We start from the raw sequence: 16,621 nt of genomic DNA on the forward strand, positions 1-16,621 counted from the left end.
CTCTCAACCTTTTTTTGTGATCTCTCAGTCAAGAACATCAGTTAGTAAAAGAAATGCAGATACTTGTTTGGTGGAATAGTGGCTGAATTTCTGAATTTGGGTTAAGGGGTCAGCGTTTGCCTGTGCAGGAAAAGAAAACTTAAACTGTAACTATCCTGCATGAGACTTGGGATTAGTTGCTGCTGCAAAAGTGGGAATGGTATATTGCCTTACTGAGTTCAGATAATAATGTAAAATGTTACATATGATATGCTTGACATCCACACATATCAACTTAATTTACAATACAAATAATAAAATGCTTCTAAAGATGATACTGCTATAGGATATTTTAAGTAACTGAAGTCTCCCAATAATAATATTCAGATAGGTTAGAAATCACTACTGGAGATAAATGCTTTGAAAGAATAATAGCTTAATTAAAATAGTGAATAATGGTTGTTATACAGTACAAATGTGCTCAACTAATAGCACATTCTAGCTTCATATAACAGCTGAACAAAATACACTTTATTCATGCTGAGGTATTATATTTTACTTAGTACAAATAGCAATAAAACTAGCATCTAAGTGACTGAATAAAAAGAAACCAAAGTGAAGCAAATGAATTGTACAAAATGGCTAGTTTTAGTGTCACTTCAAAAACAGTCATGAAAGGGTTCTCTTAAATAATTTCACTTGATACTTCTATCATTTTACAAATTAACACTGTACACATTCCCCAAATCATTGAAATTGCTTGCTAGAGAAAACAAATTTTGCTAAAACTCATGGAATTCCAGCATTGCCCTGTGTGATATTTTGATCAGATCTAAAACAATACAAATTAATGTTAAAATGTTTTGACTTTCAGATCAAATTCACCTCCGTTGCAGAAAAATGAAAAATAAATTAGGTTTGTGTTATTTTGCTTCATTACCAAAGTATACAAGTTATAATTGTTTTAGGTCAGCTTGTGAATATCTTAGGATCCTTGCATTCTTAGCAAGCCCACATTAAAAAAATAGTTCTTAAATGTAACTAGTTAAGAGGAACTACTACAAATTCTAACAAATATAAAAGATGTTATAAAATCTAAAGCAAAATGCAAATATAATCATCTATTTATTGTTCAATAATTACACTCTGTAAATATAACACACCCGAATCTGTTTGTTATTGTGGAAATATTGTGCATTAACTTAAGAATAATGGCATTTGCCATAGTAAAATTAATTGATGCCACTTTCTGTAATTGCAGAATTATTTTACAGTTGTTTTAACAAGAATTTATGTAACTTTTCTGGTAGGTATTTGCTCTGGTAAAAATTATCAGTTCTATTAAAGGTGGCTACTGCCTGGTACAATGGAATCCTGGGGCTTCGAAGCACATGTGATACTAAATATGGCTCCATGTGTTTCGCATCACATTCTGGGCTAAGAACACAATTTTGTCCTGGAACATATCTACAAGTTGGTTATGATAGTTAAGTTGCTCAACTTGAAGCTACTCAAAATGAAACATTGGCCATTGAAAAGTGCCATTTTTGATGGTATGACACGTGTATGATTGGCATTTCACTGACTTTAGTTATGATTGTGAATTTCAAATCTTCGTTATTTTTGGCAGATAATTGGATTGCACCACTACATTTCTGAAAGCATCTTCACAGGCAATTTTGGAAAATAGAATCAATAAATAAAATACCAAGACTGCTGAAAATCTGAAATTAAACAGAAAATGCTGGAAATACTCAACAGATCAGGCAGCATGTGTAGAGAAGGAAGAGGAGTTTACATCTCTGATGATTAATCTTTCATTAAAACTAGGAAAAGATGAAGGGAACATTCCTTTAAGATTCAGGAAAAAAAGTGGAGGGATGAAGAAAACACTATAGTAGACAGGAGAGATGCAATACCAAAAGATAAATTGTTGAACTCTGGAAATATACAAACATAAAAGCGCAAGCATTAGGAGTAAGTTTAGGCTGATCTTCTACCTCATCTTTATGTTTCTGCATTATCCCAATATCTGTATTCTCCTAATATTCAGGAACCTATTGATCTCTGTTTTGAATAAATTCAATGACTGGAGGAGAGAATTCCAGAGGACTCACTGTCTGAATGAAGAAATGTTTTTTTCTCATCTTAGTCATAAACAGCCAGGCCTATATTCTGCGACTCCTAAACTAGAGGAGACCAAACCTATATATATATATAAACTATGTAATACAATCTCACCAAAGCCTTATGAAAAACAAAGAAGAAAACTTTACTTCTTCACTCAAATGATTTTGTAATAAAAGACAACACTCTATTTGCCTTCCTAATTGTTGCACTACATATCAATTTTTAATAATTTGTACTCAAGGATATTGAGATCCCATTGCAGATCAATATACTCCATTCTTTCACCATTTAAAAATAGCTTGCTTTTCTATTTTCAAGTTCAAGTTTGTTGTCGTCCAACTATACACATGTATACTGCCAAATGAAACAATGTTCCTCTCGACCAAGGTGCATAACACTGACATATAACTCGCACACATAACACATAAAGTAATATTATCACTGGTAAATTAACAAATAGTAAGGTGCATTTGCGACACAACTTAAAAAGAAAACGTTGTAATGCTCAAGTGTTTCAAGCTTGATAAGACCTAGTTTTGTGCGCCAAAGTGGATGGCCTCATCCTTTTCACATTAGGTTGCATCTGCCATTTTCTCTTTCACTCACATAATTGATCTACATCTCCTTTAAGCCATATTCATATCCTTATAATCCATCTAGTTTTGTATCATCAGGATACTTGGTAATATTTCTTTTGGTTCCCTCATTCATAATCTTGCTAATTCACTTGGTCTAGAAGGCTCTTTGCATCTTTCTTGCAACCCACAGTCACTTTGCCATGTATCATCAGCAATCTAGGAAATGTTGCAGTTCGCCCCCTCTGACAAGTCATCAATACAGATTTTGAATAGCTGTGACCAAAGTCCTGATCCCTATGGTATCCCACTTGTCTTAGCTTACTAACTTGAGAAGGACTTATATATTCCTATTGTTGCCTTCTATGTGTTAACTAATTTTAAATCCATATTAGTATACTTCACCCAATTGTATGTGCTCAAATTTATGACAAAATCTTTTCTTTGGGTTGTTATTTCATGCACTTTGTTGTGAATGGTATAAGCATTCAAATGAGAATTAAAAAGTTATCTGTAATTTTGCCCTTTTTATATTTTGATATGTGAAATGTAGAAGATGGAATTATTGATCATCTGAAATTGAAATCAATTTTGAGCCCAGGAAGCTGAAGAGTCCTAACCAGAAGATATTATCTTGTTCCTCTTGCTTAAATAGCAATAGAGAAATGGTAGAATGGTAGGGAAGGATTGGACATGGACCATGAAGCTTTCTAGTTCAATGCACCCAGTATCCATTATGCATCTAAGGGCCGTTAGAGCGATATTTAGCACACATTCTTCTAACCCATTTTCTGAAGGACTTCATTCTCCAACTTTCTTCTCTCCATTTTGTCTGTTGTGACCATTATACCTTGCACACCAACGATCTATCTTATTACCAGTCTCTCAAGCATGTATGTGCCGTTTCTCACACCTCTCATTTCCACCTTTCCCCTACTTTCAGAAAGGATAAAGTTTCCCTTTTTGTTGCCTTTCATCCCACCAAACTCCACATTCAATGGACTTTGCTTGTAAGGTTGACATCTCCAGCACAATGTTCCCACCAAAATGATTTTTCTTCTGCCCCCTTTGTATTTCAGAGCTCCAGAGAGCTGTTCCATTTGGGGTACACAACTTCACTAGCCACACCTCATGGAGGCTTTTCTGCCAGTGCCTGAGCAGCTACATCACATCATTCATATCCTCCCCTACTCACTATCTTTAGATTCAGTCTTCCTTCTCAGATAAAACAGTAATTTACTTGGACTTCTTTCAATTTAGTGTACTGTATTGAGACCATAAGACATAGGAAAAGAATTAGACCACTTGACCCATCAAGTTTCCTCTATGATTTCATCCTGACTAATTTATTACCCCCCTCAAACTCATTCAAAGGTTCAAAGGTCCAATTTAATGTCAGAGAAATGTATACAATATACATCCTGAAATGATTTTTCTTCGCAAACATCCATGAAGTACCCTAAAGAATGACTGATAGTTAAACGTGAGAACCCCAAGGCCCCCCGAGCTCCTCCCTCCCGCTTGTAAGCGGCAGCAAGCAGCAATCCCCCCCTCCCCTAGCAAAATAAAAGCACACCCACTACCAAGCACAAGCGTGAGCTAGGCAATAGCAAAGACACAGACCTTGCAGTTACCCCAAAGACTATCGCATTTCATCTGGCAATCGACAAACCACAGGTTCTCCCTCTCCCTTATTAGGGAGGTGTCCCCCATTTTCACAGCGAGTGGGAGACATAACAACAATCTGCTGGTTTATGATGTTAAAAAGTCCATTTTGTCCCCTTTCTCGAGCTCTGTGCCTGAAGATCACAAAGATCTTGGGTCTTCAGGCCCACAGTGAAAGATTTTCTGGCATCCCCGACGACACATGAGTCTCCTGCCGTGAAACCAACCCTCGATCTGCCTGTCTCCAGAGCCCCACGATCTTAGGCTTTGACTTCGAGCTGGACTTTCAGGCTGAAACCTTGGCATGCCGAACAACAACAAAAGGTTCTGAAACCCCAAGAACAGGTCCCATTCCCGCAAAGAACCGAAGTCTGCGTGTAACTCCAGGTCAGGGTCTTCAAAAGAACCCTGAAAGGGAAAAATAAAGATATTAAAGATGGAAATAGAGTTGATTCTGAAGATGCAAGCAAAGGAGTCGCTGTTTAACGCCATCTTAACTCTGCCTTCAACTGCTGTAAACTTCTTCTGCCTTTTCCACATTAGTTATGAACCCTGACTAATGAACCTATCAACCTCCTGTTTAAACATACTCAATGACATGGCCTCCACAGCTGACATGGCAATAAATTCTACAGATTCACTATTCTCTGGCTAAAGAAATTCCTCCTCACTTTCAGCAACTTGGATCTGCTCCATTTTGCCTACCAGCGCAACGGTTCCACAGCAGATGCCATTTCATTGGCTCTTCACGCAACTGTGGAATATCTCGATATCTCAGGATGCTCTTATTGACAACAGCTCGGCATTCAATATCATCTTCCCCTCTAAGCTAACCAATAAGCTTCAACACTTTGGTCTTGATCCTCAGACAGGATGAAGAGGTCAATACTCCCCAATGCCATTAGGCTTTACAATTCTACCGCCAGGACTTAAGAACTTTTTAAAAGCTATTATTAATGCTTTTGAGATAGTGATTTAGATGCATATCATATTTTTTTACTGAGTTAAGTATTGTATGTAATTAGTTTTGCTACAACAAGTGTATGGGACATTGGAAAAAAGTTGGAATTTCCCCATGGGGATGAATAAAGTATCTATCTATCTATCTATCTATCCTTATGCTATTGGATCCTCGATTTCCTCACTTGCAGACACCAGTCAGTTTGGGTTGGTAACAATCTCCATTAGCACAGGTGCACTACAAGGCAGTACGCTTTAGCTTATTTAAGTTTGTTGACAACACTACTGGCATTGATCGAATCAAAAGTGGTGATGAATCAGCATATAGGAGGAAGATTGAAAATCTGGCTGAGTGGTGCCATAACAACTAGCTCTTACTCAACGTCAGCAAGACTAGTGAGCATATTATTGACTTCAGGAGTAAGAAACTGGAAGCCCATGAGCCAGTCCTCATCAAGGGATCAGAAGTGGAGAGGGTCTACAACTTTAAATTCTTCAGTTTGTCATTTCAGAGGATCTGACCTGGGCCCAGCGTGTAAGTGCAATTACGAAGGAAGAACAGCAACACCTCTACTTCTTTGGAAGTTTGCAAAAATTTGTCATGGCATCTAGGACTTTGCCAAATTTCTACAGATGTGTGATGGAGAGTCCATTGACTGGTTGCTTCACAGCCTGGTTTGGAAACACTAATGCCCTTGAATGGAAATTCCTACAAAAAAGTAGTGGAATCATCCCAATCCATTATGGGTAAAGCCTCTGTGCCATTGAGCACATCTACAGGGAGTGCTCTTCCAGGGAAGCAGCATCCATCATCAGGGACCCCCCCCCCCCCCCCCCACCACCCAGACCATGCTCCCTTCTTGCTGCTATCTTCAGGAAGAAGGCTCAGAAGCCTCAGGACATACACCATCAGTTTTATGAATCATTATTACCCCTCAACGATCAGGCTCTTGAACCAGAGGGGATAACTTCATTTGCCAAAACCTATGGACTCACTTTCAAGGATTTTTCATCTGATGTTCTCTCTCTCTCTCTCTCTCTCTCTCTATATATATATATATATATATACACACACACACACACACACACACAGAGATTTATTTATTTATTTACTTACTTACTTTTGTATTTGCATAGTTTGTTCTCTTTTGTACGTTGGTTGTTTGTCCATCCCATTGTGTGTGGTCTTACATTGATTTTGTTATGTTCTTAGATGTTTCTTGTATATCCACAAAAAAAGTATCTCAGGTTTGTACATGTTGACATATAAGTACTTTGGTAATAAATTTACTATGAACATTGAACTTGGGAATGGACTTCAACATCTTCCTAACCACTGGTCAGGCTAACTGTCCTACAATTTAAGATGTACAAAAAAGCTGGATGAACTCAGCAGGTCGGGCAGCATCCGTTGAAAGGAGCAGTCAACGTTTTGGGTCGAGACCCTTTGTCAGGACTAAAGAAGGAGGGGGCAGGGGCCCTATAAAGAAGGTGGGGGGAGGGTGGAAAACCAATCAGAGGAAAGATCAAGGGGTGGGGGAGGGGAAGCAGGGAGGGGATAGGCAGGAGAGGTGATAGGCAGCTAGAAGAGGAGACAGAGTGAAGGTGGGATGGGGGAAGAGAGAGGGAGGGAATTACTGGAAGTTGGAGAATTCGATGTTCATACCAAGGGGCTGGAGACTACCCAGATGGTATATGAGATGTTGTTCCTCCAACCGAAGTTTGGCCTCATCATGGCAGTAGAGGAGGCCATGTATGGACATATCTGAATGGGAATGTGAAGAAGAGCTGAAGTGAGTGGCAACTGGGAGATCCTGTCTGTTGTGGCGGACGGAGCGTAGGTGCTCGACAAAGCGATCCCCCAATCTGCGTCAGGTCTTGCCGATGTAGAGGAGGCCGCACCGAGAGCACCGGATGCAATAGATTACCCCAACAGACTCACAAGTGAAGTGTTGCCTCACCTGGAAGGACTGTTTGGGGCCCTGAATGGTGGTAAGAGAGGAGGTGCAGGGACAGGTGTAGAACTTACGCTTGCAGGGATAATTGCCAGGTGGGAGATCTGTGGGGTGGTGTGGACCAGGCAGTCGTGGAGAGAACGATCCCAGCGAAAAGCAGAGAGGGGTAGAGAGGGAAAGATGTCCTTAGTGGTGAGGTCCTGTTGAAGGTGGCGGAAGTTGCGGAGAATAATATGCTGGATCCGGAGGCTGGTGGGGTGATAGGTGAGGACAAGGGGAACCTAGTCCCTGTTGTGGTGATGGGAGGATGGGATGAGTGCCGAAGTGCGGGAAATGGAGGAGATGCGGGTGAGGGCATCATTGATGACGGCAGAAGGGAAATCATGATTCTTAAAGAAAGAGGATATTTGGTATTTCCTGGAATGGAAAGCCTCATCCTTGGAGCAGATGCGGTGGAGACGGAGGAACTGGGAATAGGGAATAGAATTTTTGCATTTGGCAGGGTGGGAAGAGGTATAATCAAGGTAGTTATGGGAGTCAGTGGGTTTATAGAAGATGTCAGTGGACAGTCTATCTCCAGAGATGGAGACTGAGAGTTCGAGAAAGGGGAGAGAAGTGTCCAAGATAGACCAAGTGAATTTGAGGGCTGGGTGAAAGTTAGAGGCAAAGTCAATGAAATTGACGAGCTCAGCATGGGTGCAGGAAGCAGCACCAATGTAGTTGTCAATGTATCGAAGAAAAAGTTGGGGAGCAGTACCAGTATAGATTTGGAGTATAGACTGTTCCACATAACCCACGAAGCGGCAGGCATAGCCAGGCATAGTTTGATGCCCAACCTGCTGATTTCATCCAGCTTTTTTGCCTGACGAAGAGTCCGGACCCAAAACGTTGACTGCTTCTTTCAACGGATGCTGCCCGACCTGCTGAGTTCATCCAGCTTTTTTGTACGTCTTGATTTGACCACAGCATCTGCAGTGTACTTTGTGTCCTACAATTTCCTTTCTGCTGCTTCCCTCCCTCTTAAAGAGTGGAGTGATTTTTGCGATTTTCCAGTGATTCTTGAAATATAATTATTAAGACAATCTCTTCAGCTCCCTCTTTCAGAATCTGGGGTATAGTTCATCTGGTCCAGGTGACTTATCTATCTTCAGACCTTTCAGCTTCCCCTAGTATCAGCAGTTGCACTTACTTCTGTCCCCGACACTCTTGAATTTCTGGCATACTGATCGTGTCTTCCAGTATAATTTTCCACCTGTCCAATATCCACGTTCATCTCTCTTTTACTCTTTCTAGATCTGTAAAAACTTTTGGTATCCTCTTATACTTTTCTATTATTGTCTTGCTTCCTTTATATTTCATCTTTTCTCTTCTTAGTGCTTTTATAGTTGCCTTCTGTTGGCTTTTAAAATCTTCACAATTCTTGATCTTCCCACAAATGTTTGCTATGTTATATGTTCTCTTTTTTGCTTTTATGCTTCTTTGACTTCCCTTGTCAGCTAATGTTGCCTCATCCTCCCTTTAGAATACTACTTCATCTTTGGGATGTATCTATCCTGCACTTTCTGAATTACACCCAGAAACTCCAGCCATTGCTGTTCTGCTGTCATCTCTGATAGTGTCCCCTTCCAATTAACTTTGACCAGTTCCTTTCTCATGCCTCTGTAATTCCCTTTACTCCATTGTAATATTGACACATTTGACTTTATCTCCCTCTCAAACTGGGCAAATTCTATTATATTATGATCACTGGCTCCTAAGGGTTCCTTTATCTTAAACTCCCTAATCAAATTTGTTTAATTACACACCTCTCAATCTGGAATTGAATTTCTTCCAGTGGACTCAACTATATGCTGTTCTAAAAAACCATTTCATAGGCATTCCACAAATTCCCTCTCTTGGGATCTGGCACCAACCTGATTTTCCCAATCTACTTGCATATTGAAACCCCCCATGACTAATATCACATTGCGCTTATTACATGCTTCTTCTATCTATCATTGTAACTTATATCCCACATCCTGGCTACTATTCAGGGGTCTGTATATAGCTCCCATCAGGGCCTTTTTACCCTTGCAGTTTCTTAAGTACACACAAGGTTTTTACATCTTCCGATCCTATGCCACCTGTTTCTAAGGATTTGATTTAATTTTTTTTTACCAACAGAACCACCCCACACCCTCTGCCTGCCTACTGCCTGTCCTTTTCATACAAGGAGTATCCTTGTATATTAAGCTCCTAACTATGAACTACTTTCTGCATGACTCATTGATGCCCACATCACCCTACACTTCAATTCATTCGAATGACTGCAATTTTGTCCAATCATCTGCCTGTCCTCAACCCTATCAGTCTGGTTCCCATTCCCCCACCAAATTAGTTTAAACACTCTCCAACAGTTCTAGCAAACCTGCATTTGGTGCTAACGATGTGGTTACTTCTGCAGTGAGCAAACTGCACACAAAATAGGTTGACTGCTTTACAGAACACATCTGTTCATAAAGAAGACATGATTCTATGGTTCTGTTTGCCTATCACTTTAACTTGTTCCCACTCCGATCTCTCTGTCTTTGGCCTCCTACAATATCTAGTAAAACCTACTGCAAGCTCAAGGAGCAAGATCTCATTTTCTGACTTGGCACATCACAGCTTTCTGGACTCAGAACAGAATTCAACACTTTCAGGTAATCAGTAGCCCCATATCTTGCATTTACAGCATTCAGGCTTTTAAAAAAAATCTCTCCCTTTGTTGATTTCAGATTCTTATATGTTTGTACCTAATTACACATTTAGACCTATCTTTTGTTATTCACTTGGCTGCTGAAAGATAATTGGCCTGAAAAGTTACCTTTTTAGCCCTCTTCACAGATACTGCATGTCTTGATGAGTATATCCAGAGTTTTCTGTTTTATTTCAGAATTTTGAAAATGTTTGCCATTCACATTAAGTGGCAAGTTACATGTTATACTGGCACTTGTATGAAATGAATGTAAGTGCATTGAACTGCAGATAATATTTTTTGCTATTTTGTTATATTAGTGGACATAGCCATTGCAGTAAACACAGAAGAAGTGCAATAATTTTCTTACCAAATAACAAACTGTTTTTTCTACTGCTTCACTTCCTCTGTTCTTTTATTCCCCAAAAGTAAATTATTTTTGAAGTTAGTTAGATTGGATGTGTAAATCCTTAACTCTTCAGGTGAAATGAAGGTAGAAATAGGATAATTTTGCAGATAAATGTGTGGCTGAGAAGCTGGTGCAGGGGGCAAGGCTTCAGGTTATTGGATCATTGGGATCTCTTCTGAGGGAGGTATATTGTGTACAAAGGGGCGGGTTGCACCTGAACCTGAGGGGGACCAATAATTTAGTGGGTAGGTTTGTTAGAGCTGATGGGGAGGGTTTAAACTAGTTTGGCAGGGAGATGGGAATCAGAGTGAAGGGACTCAGGATATGACAGATGGTAAAAAAGCAAAGGTAGCATGCAGTCAGACTGTCATGAAGCACAGGTAGATGATAGGACAAAATTGCAGCCAGCAGGGTGAGCATCTGTGCATTAGGAACGCAGAATCAAAAAGAGTAGCAAATACAGTACTCGGTGTTAAATCTCACTGCACAGAGTATAAGAAATAAGGGGATCTTGTTGCACTATTACAGATTGTTGGATATGATCTGGCCATCACTGAATCATGGCTGAAGGATGATTGTAGTTGGGAGCTGATTGTCCAAGGCTACGCATTGTATCAAAATGATAGGCAGAGCGGGTGGCCTGACTCTGCTAGTACAGAATGGCATCAAATCATTAGCAAGATGTGACATAGGATTGGAAGATGTTGAATCCTTGTGCGTTGAGTTAAGAAACTGCAGGCGTAAAAGGCCCCTGCCTGCAATTATATACAGGCCTCCAAACAATAGCTGCGATGTGGACTACAGATTACAATGGGAAATAGAAAAGGTGTGTGAAAAGGGCAATGTTATGATAGTCATGGGAGATTTTAACATGCAGGTAGTTTGGGAAAATCAGGTTGGTAATGGATCTCAAGAATTTGTTGGATACCTATGAGATGGCTTTTTAGAGCAGCTTGGCATTGAGGCTACTAGGGGATCAGCTATACTGAATTGGGTGTTATGTAATTAAATGGAGGCGATTAGGGAGTTTAAAGTAAAGGAATCCTTAGGAGGCAGTGATCACAATATGATTGAGGTCAGCTTGAAATTTGATGGTGAGAAAGTAAAGTCTGACATAGCAGTATTTCAGTGGAGTAAAGGAAATTACAGTGGTATGAGAGAGGAGCTGGCCAAAGTAAGTGGAAAGGAGATGCTGACAGGGCTGACAGCAGAGCAGCAGTGGCTTGAGTTTCTGGGAAAAATGAAGAAGGTGCAGGATAGATGTATTCCAAAATCAAGCAAATACTCAAATGGGAAAAATAGTACAATTATAGCTGACAAGGGAAGTCAAAGGTAATGTAAAAGCTAAACAGAGGGCATACAACAAAATAAAAACTAGCAGGAAGATAGAGGATTGGAAAGTTTTTAAAACCCTACAGAAGGCTGCTAAAAGAATCATTAGGAGGGATAAGATGAAATAGAAAAACAAGCAAGCAAACAATATCAAAGTGGATAGTAAAAGTCTTTTCAAGTATATAAAAAAATAAGAGAGCGATGAGAGTGGATATAGGACTGCTAGAAAATAAGGTCAGAGAAACAATAACAGGGGCAAGGAGATGGCAGATGAGCTAAATTAACAAATTTCACACCACATGCCAGTGATAATAAACGTGATTCTGAACAAAATGAATGTTCTGTATCAGTCCTCACTGTGGAAGACACTAGCAGTGTGCCAGGTATTGGGTGTGAAGGAAGAGAAATGAGTGCAGATACTATTACAAGGGAGAAGGTATTCAAAAAGCTGAAAGACCTAAAGGTCACCTAGGCCAAATGAACTGCACCCTAGGGTTCTGAAAGAGGTAACGGTAGAGATTGTGGAGGCATTAGTAATGATCTTTCAAAAATTATTGGACACTGGCATGGTTCCTGAGGTCTGGGAAATTGCAAATGTCACTCCACTCTAAGAAAGGAGGGAGGCAGCAGAAAGGAAATTTTAGACCAGTTAGTTTGACCTCAGTGGTTGGGAAGATGTTCGAGTCAATTGTTAAGGATGAGGTTATGGAGCGCTTGGTGACACAGGACAAGATAAGACAAAGTCAACATGGTTTCCTTAAGAGAAAATCCTTGCCTGATGAACCTGTTGGAATTCTTTGAGGAGATTACAAGTAGGATAGATAAAGGGGATGTAGTGGATGTTGTATATGGATTTTCAGACGGCCTTTGACAAGGTGTCACACATGAGGCTATATGCCAAGTTAAAAGCCTAATGTATCACAAGAAAGTTACTAGCATTGTTAGAGCATTGGCTGGTGGGTATGAGGCAAGGTGTGGGACTAAAACAATTCCTTTCTGGTTGGCTGCCAGTGACTAGTGGTGTTCTGCAGGGGTCAGTGTTGGGACTGCTTCTTTTTATGCTGCAGATCAATGATTCAGATGATGAAATAGATGGCTTTGTTGCCAAGTTTGCAGATGACATGAAGATTGGTGGAGAGCTAGGTAATGTTGATGAAACAGGAAGGCTGCAGAAGGACTTAGACAGGTTGGAGAGTAGGGCAAGAAAGTGGCAAATGAAATACAATGTTAGAAAATGCATGGTCCTGCACTTTGGTAGAAGAAATAAATATGTAGGATATTTCCAAAAATTTGAGATGCAAAGAGACTTTATTAGGCACTGGTGAGGCCTCACCTTGAACAGTTTTGGGCTGCTTATCAAAGAAAAGATGTGCTGGCATTGGAGAGGGTCCAGAGGAGGTTCACAGTGATGATTCTGGGAATGAAAGGGTCATCATATGAGGAATGTCTGAAGGCTCTAGGCTTGTATTCACTGGAATTTAGAAGGCTGCGGGGGGGGGGGGAATCTCATTGAAACTTTTTGAACGTTGAAAGGCCTAGAAAGAATAGATGTGGAAAGGATGTTTCTCATGGTGGGGATGTCTAGGACAAGAGGGCACAGCGTCAGGATAGAGGGCATCCATATAAAACAGAGACGTGGAGAAATTTCTTTAGCCAGAGGATGGTGAATTTGTGGAATTTTTTTTACCACAGGCAACTACGGAGGCCAGGTCGTTGGGTGTATTTAAGTCAGAGATTGAGAGTTTTTTGATTGGACATGTCATCAAAGGATATGGGGAGAAGGCTGGTAGTGAGGCTGTGGAGGGGAAAAGAAGGATCAGCCATGATTGAATGGCGGAGCTGACTTGATAGACTGAATGGCCTAATTCTGCTCTTACACTATGTCTTACAGTCTAACTGCTAAGATATACAACAGTCAAAAACTAATATTTTCATCTAGTCAAAATTTATAATTGTTGCACTACTACTGTGTGTAGAAATAAATGGCACTTAAAAAGAAAATCTTTGCAAAGTTACATATATTTATCGTAAGAGGACTTGTTAACCTTCCTCAAGTGACACTTGAAGGCCCATCCTTCAAGGTGTTAGATAGAATTATGTTTTAGTATGGTAACTAATATCTTGATAATTCACAAAATTACTTGATTCAATTATAAAGAAAATCAGTTCCAGATTTTGACAATGTGGTTATTAAAATGGGCAACATTATGTCACTAAACAGCATAAAGGAAACAAGTTCCTGTGAATTTCTTGTTTATGATGAGGGAAAGAATAGTTATATTCTGATATTGTGAATGATATTTCTAAGAAGTTGTACACTTGCACTTTTGTGTCATAAAGAGATGCTTCATTTCACCAGAATGCTAAGACTCTCTGTTGAATCCATTCTTGTTACTAAACTGTTAGACTTTTACCACTCGATTAAACAGTGTTCCTCGTTTTAACTTTTGACCTTTGACCCTTTCTCACCCAACTATTGACATCTGGCCATTATTTCTTTTACTGCTTTCCACCCCCTGTTGTCAGATGGACTGTTCTGTTGTCTAAAACACTTGATAGGTGGGCAGGTTTATATAATCCGAGGTGAGTCGCAGTACAGGATTGCTATTAGTGGCTCTTGTCTCTTTCATGTGAAAGAAACGTGCCAGCAGTGAAGCTGTCCACCATTTGTGCTGGCTTATTAAAAGAGATATTTAACTAATGTCGTTTTCTGTAATCAAGATAAATTATACTGCTGGAACTAGCCATCTCTCCTTATCAAACGTTTGTGCGGACAATCATGAAGACTTGGAATAATATTCTGTGCATCACTATAATATATAAGGTGATATTAGAGCTTCAAATATTAATGCTTTTATAAATGAAAAAAGTGCTGCAAAATCCCAATAAATTTATCAACTTGGTTAAAATATTAGATACTATGATCAAGACTTTTAGAAAACTTAATTAACATAGTCTTTTCTTCATTATTTCTGAATTAATCCTTTATTTATTTAATGGCTTTTGTAGCGATATGCAAAAACTGAATACCATGGTATATTTATTTAACATAAACTAAACCATACTGCTCATGGCAAGTGATTTTTGAGAACTGTTGAATTTCAATCCTGAAGACATTCAGAACTTGGATACAGTATATGATCTGATTAAGACCCCATAGTATTGGCATGATCTAGTTTATTGGAGTTTTATATCTTGAGTCACATGTTCAATCTATGGTTGATAAGTTATGTTTTAATAATGAAAGATTGCAAAATAGAAAAAAATCTGAAACTCTAATCACCCAGAAAATTGAGACCAAGGAACTATAATCTAATTTGTGAGATACGAAGCCCATAGAGCTGGGTGAAATGTTGGTTTTGGAACCCATCCAACGTAACTCTCTGTTAATTTTACAGCTGATTAAACCACTCTATTTTTCACAGTTATATCAGGTGAATTCTGAGATAGGTGGCCATGTTTCACCAGTGGCTGTCAAATTCAACACTGTTCCCTATACCTGACGAAGACTGAGGGATCACTTTGCTGAGCACCTTCACTCCTTCTACCATAACACATAGTTCTCCTGGTGACCAGCCATTTTAATTCCACTTTCCATTACCACAATGATTGTCTGTTCATGGCCTTGTCTACTGCCAGAGTGGGACTAAACAGAGATTTGAGGAGTAACACTTTTTATTCAGCAAGGTAGTCTCTATCTTTATTAAATCAACATTGATTTCTCTAATTTTCAATAATCACAGACCTCTCCCCCTTTCACCCACACCCTTGTTTATCATTCCTTTGGTCCATTACCCCTTCCCTGCTCTCACAACTTGCACATCATCCACATTGTCCTCTTCTGGTTACCTGACTCATTTTATTCCATTGCCCACTGTCCTCTCCTGTCAAATTCTTCCCTTTTCAGCCCTTTTTTTCTTTTCAACCTATCACCTCCCAACTTCTGACATAATTTCCTCTTCCCCCAACTATCTGTCTTTCCCCTTTCACCTGTGTTCACCTATCATCTGCCATATTGTAATCCTACCCATCCCCCTTCCTTTTATTCTGGCTTCTACCCTCTTTATTTCCAGTCCTGACGAATAGTCTTGGCCTGCAACATTAGCTGTTCATTTCCCTCCATAGATGCTGACTAACCTGCTGAGAACCACGTGTTTTTTTGTGTGTTGCTCAATAATGTTCCAACTCTTTTGGCTCTGATTCTTCAAGAAGTTATTCAGAGTCAATTGTAATATAGTCGGCAGCACAGAAATTCATAAAACAGGGGAATGTTTCTTTGCCAGGACTAGTACAGGTGTCTCCCCCCCCCCCCCCTTTACAAAGGTAGAATGTTCCTATGAAACCATTCTTAAGCCAAAATGACATAAGGTGAAGAACCATTAATTTATATGGGAAAAATTTTCATAAAAGCAAAAATACTCTTTGTAATGTGAAAACAGGTTACTAATGTAGGTCTTTTGTAAAAGTGAAGTGGCGTAAAACAAACATTCGTAAATCGAGGGGTGCCTGTAATTATGTTAACTATTTTTAAATAATGAACTAATTAGATTTCGTTTGGGAGAGGATCTTCCATTTACTGGACATGCCTAGAAGTAAAGAAGCAGCATCAAATTGAGAGACTGCTCATATAAGATGAAGAGGAACTTCTTCTCTCAAATGAAGTGATTCTTTGAAATTCACTACCATAGAGACATGTGAAGGAGGTGTATTGGGGCTTGATCATGCTTACTTTGACCTGCATCTGCCCTCAGGTCCGTGCCATCCTTAAAAAGCCCTAACAGTTCTAAAGACTTGAAAGCTTTGGTTCTGTAGCTGTCCCATGAAGGGAACTGACCATGGGTTAGGGAGCTTTCTGATCTCTTAAGGCCTTCACCTCAACACTTCCATGTAAATCTTTTGA

General features: G+C 39.6%; 1 protein-coding gene across 3 annotated transcripts in view; it reads left to right on the forward strand.

Annotated features, from left to right (window-relative positions):
- Window positions 1-16,621, forward strand: part of LOC140730407 (synaptotagmin-14-like) — a 165,992-nt gene that overhangs the window by 140,655 nt on the left and 8,716 nt on the right. For 2 of the 3 annotated variants that reach the window (XM_073050745.1, XM_073050744.1), the window contains exon 8: window positions 14,248-14,304. The exons of the other annotated variant lie outside the window; for it this stretch is intronic. In XM_073050745.1, the coding sequence (XP_072906846.1) occupies window positions 14,248-14,304 (57 nt within the window). The remainder of the gene's footprint in view (window positions 1-14,247; window positions 14,305-16,621) is intronic. 3 annotated transcript variants of the gene reach the window in all.

This window comes from Hemitrygon akajei, chromosome 7 (genome assembly GCF_048418815.1).
Source record: "Hemitrygon akajei chromosome 7, sHemAka1.3, whole genome shotgun sequence".
Classification (NCBI taxonomy): domain Eukaryota; kingdom Metazoa; phylum Chordata; class Chondrichthyes; order Myliobatiformes; family Dasyatidae; genus Hemitrygon; species Hemitrygon akajei.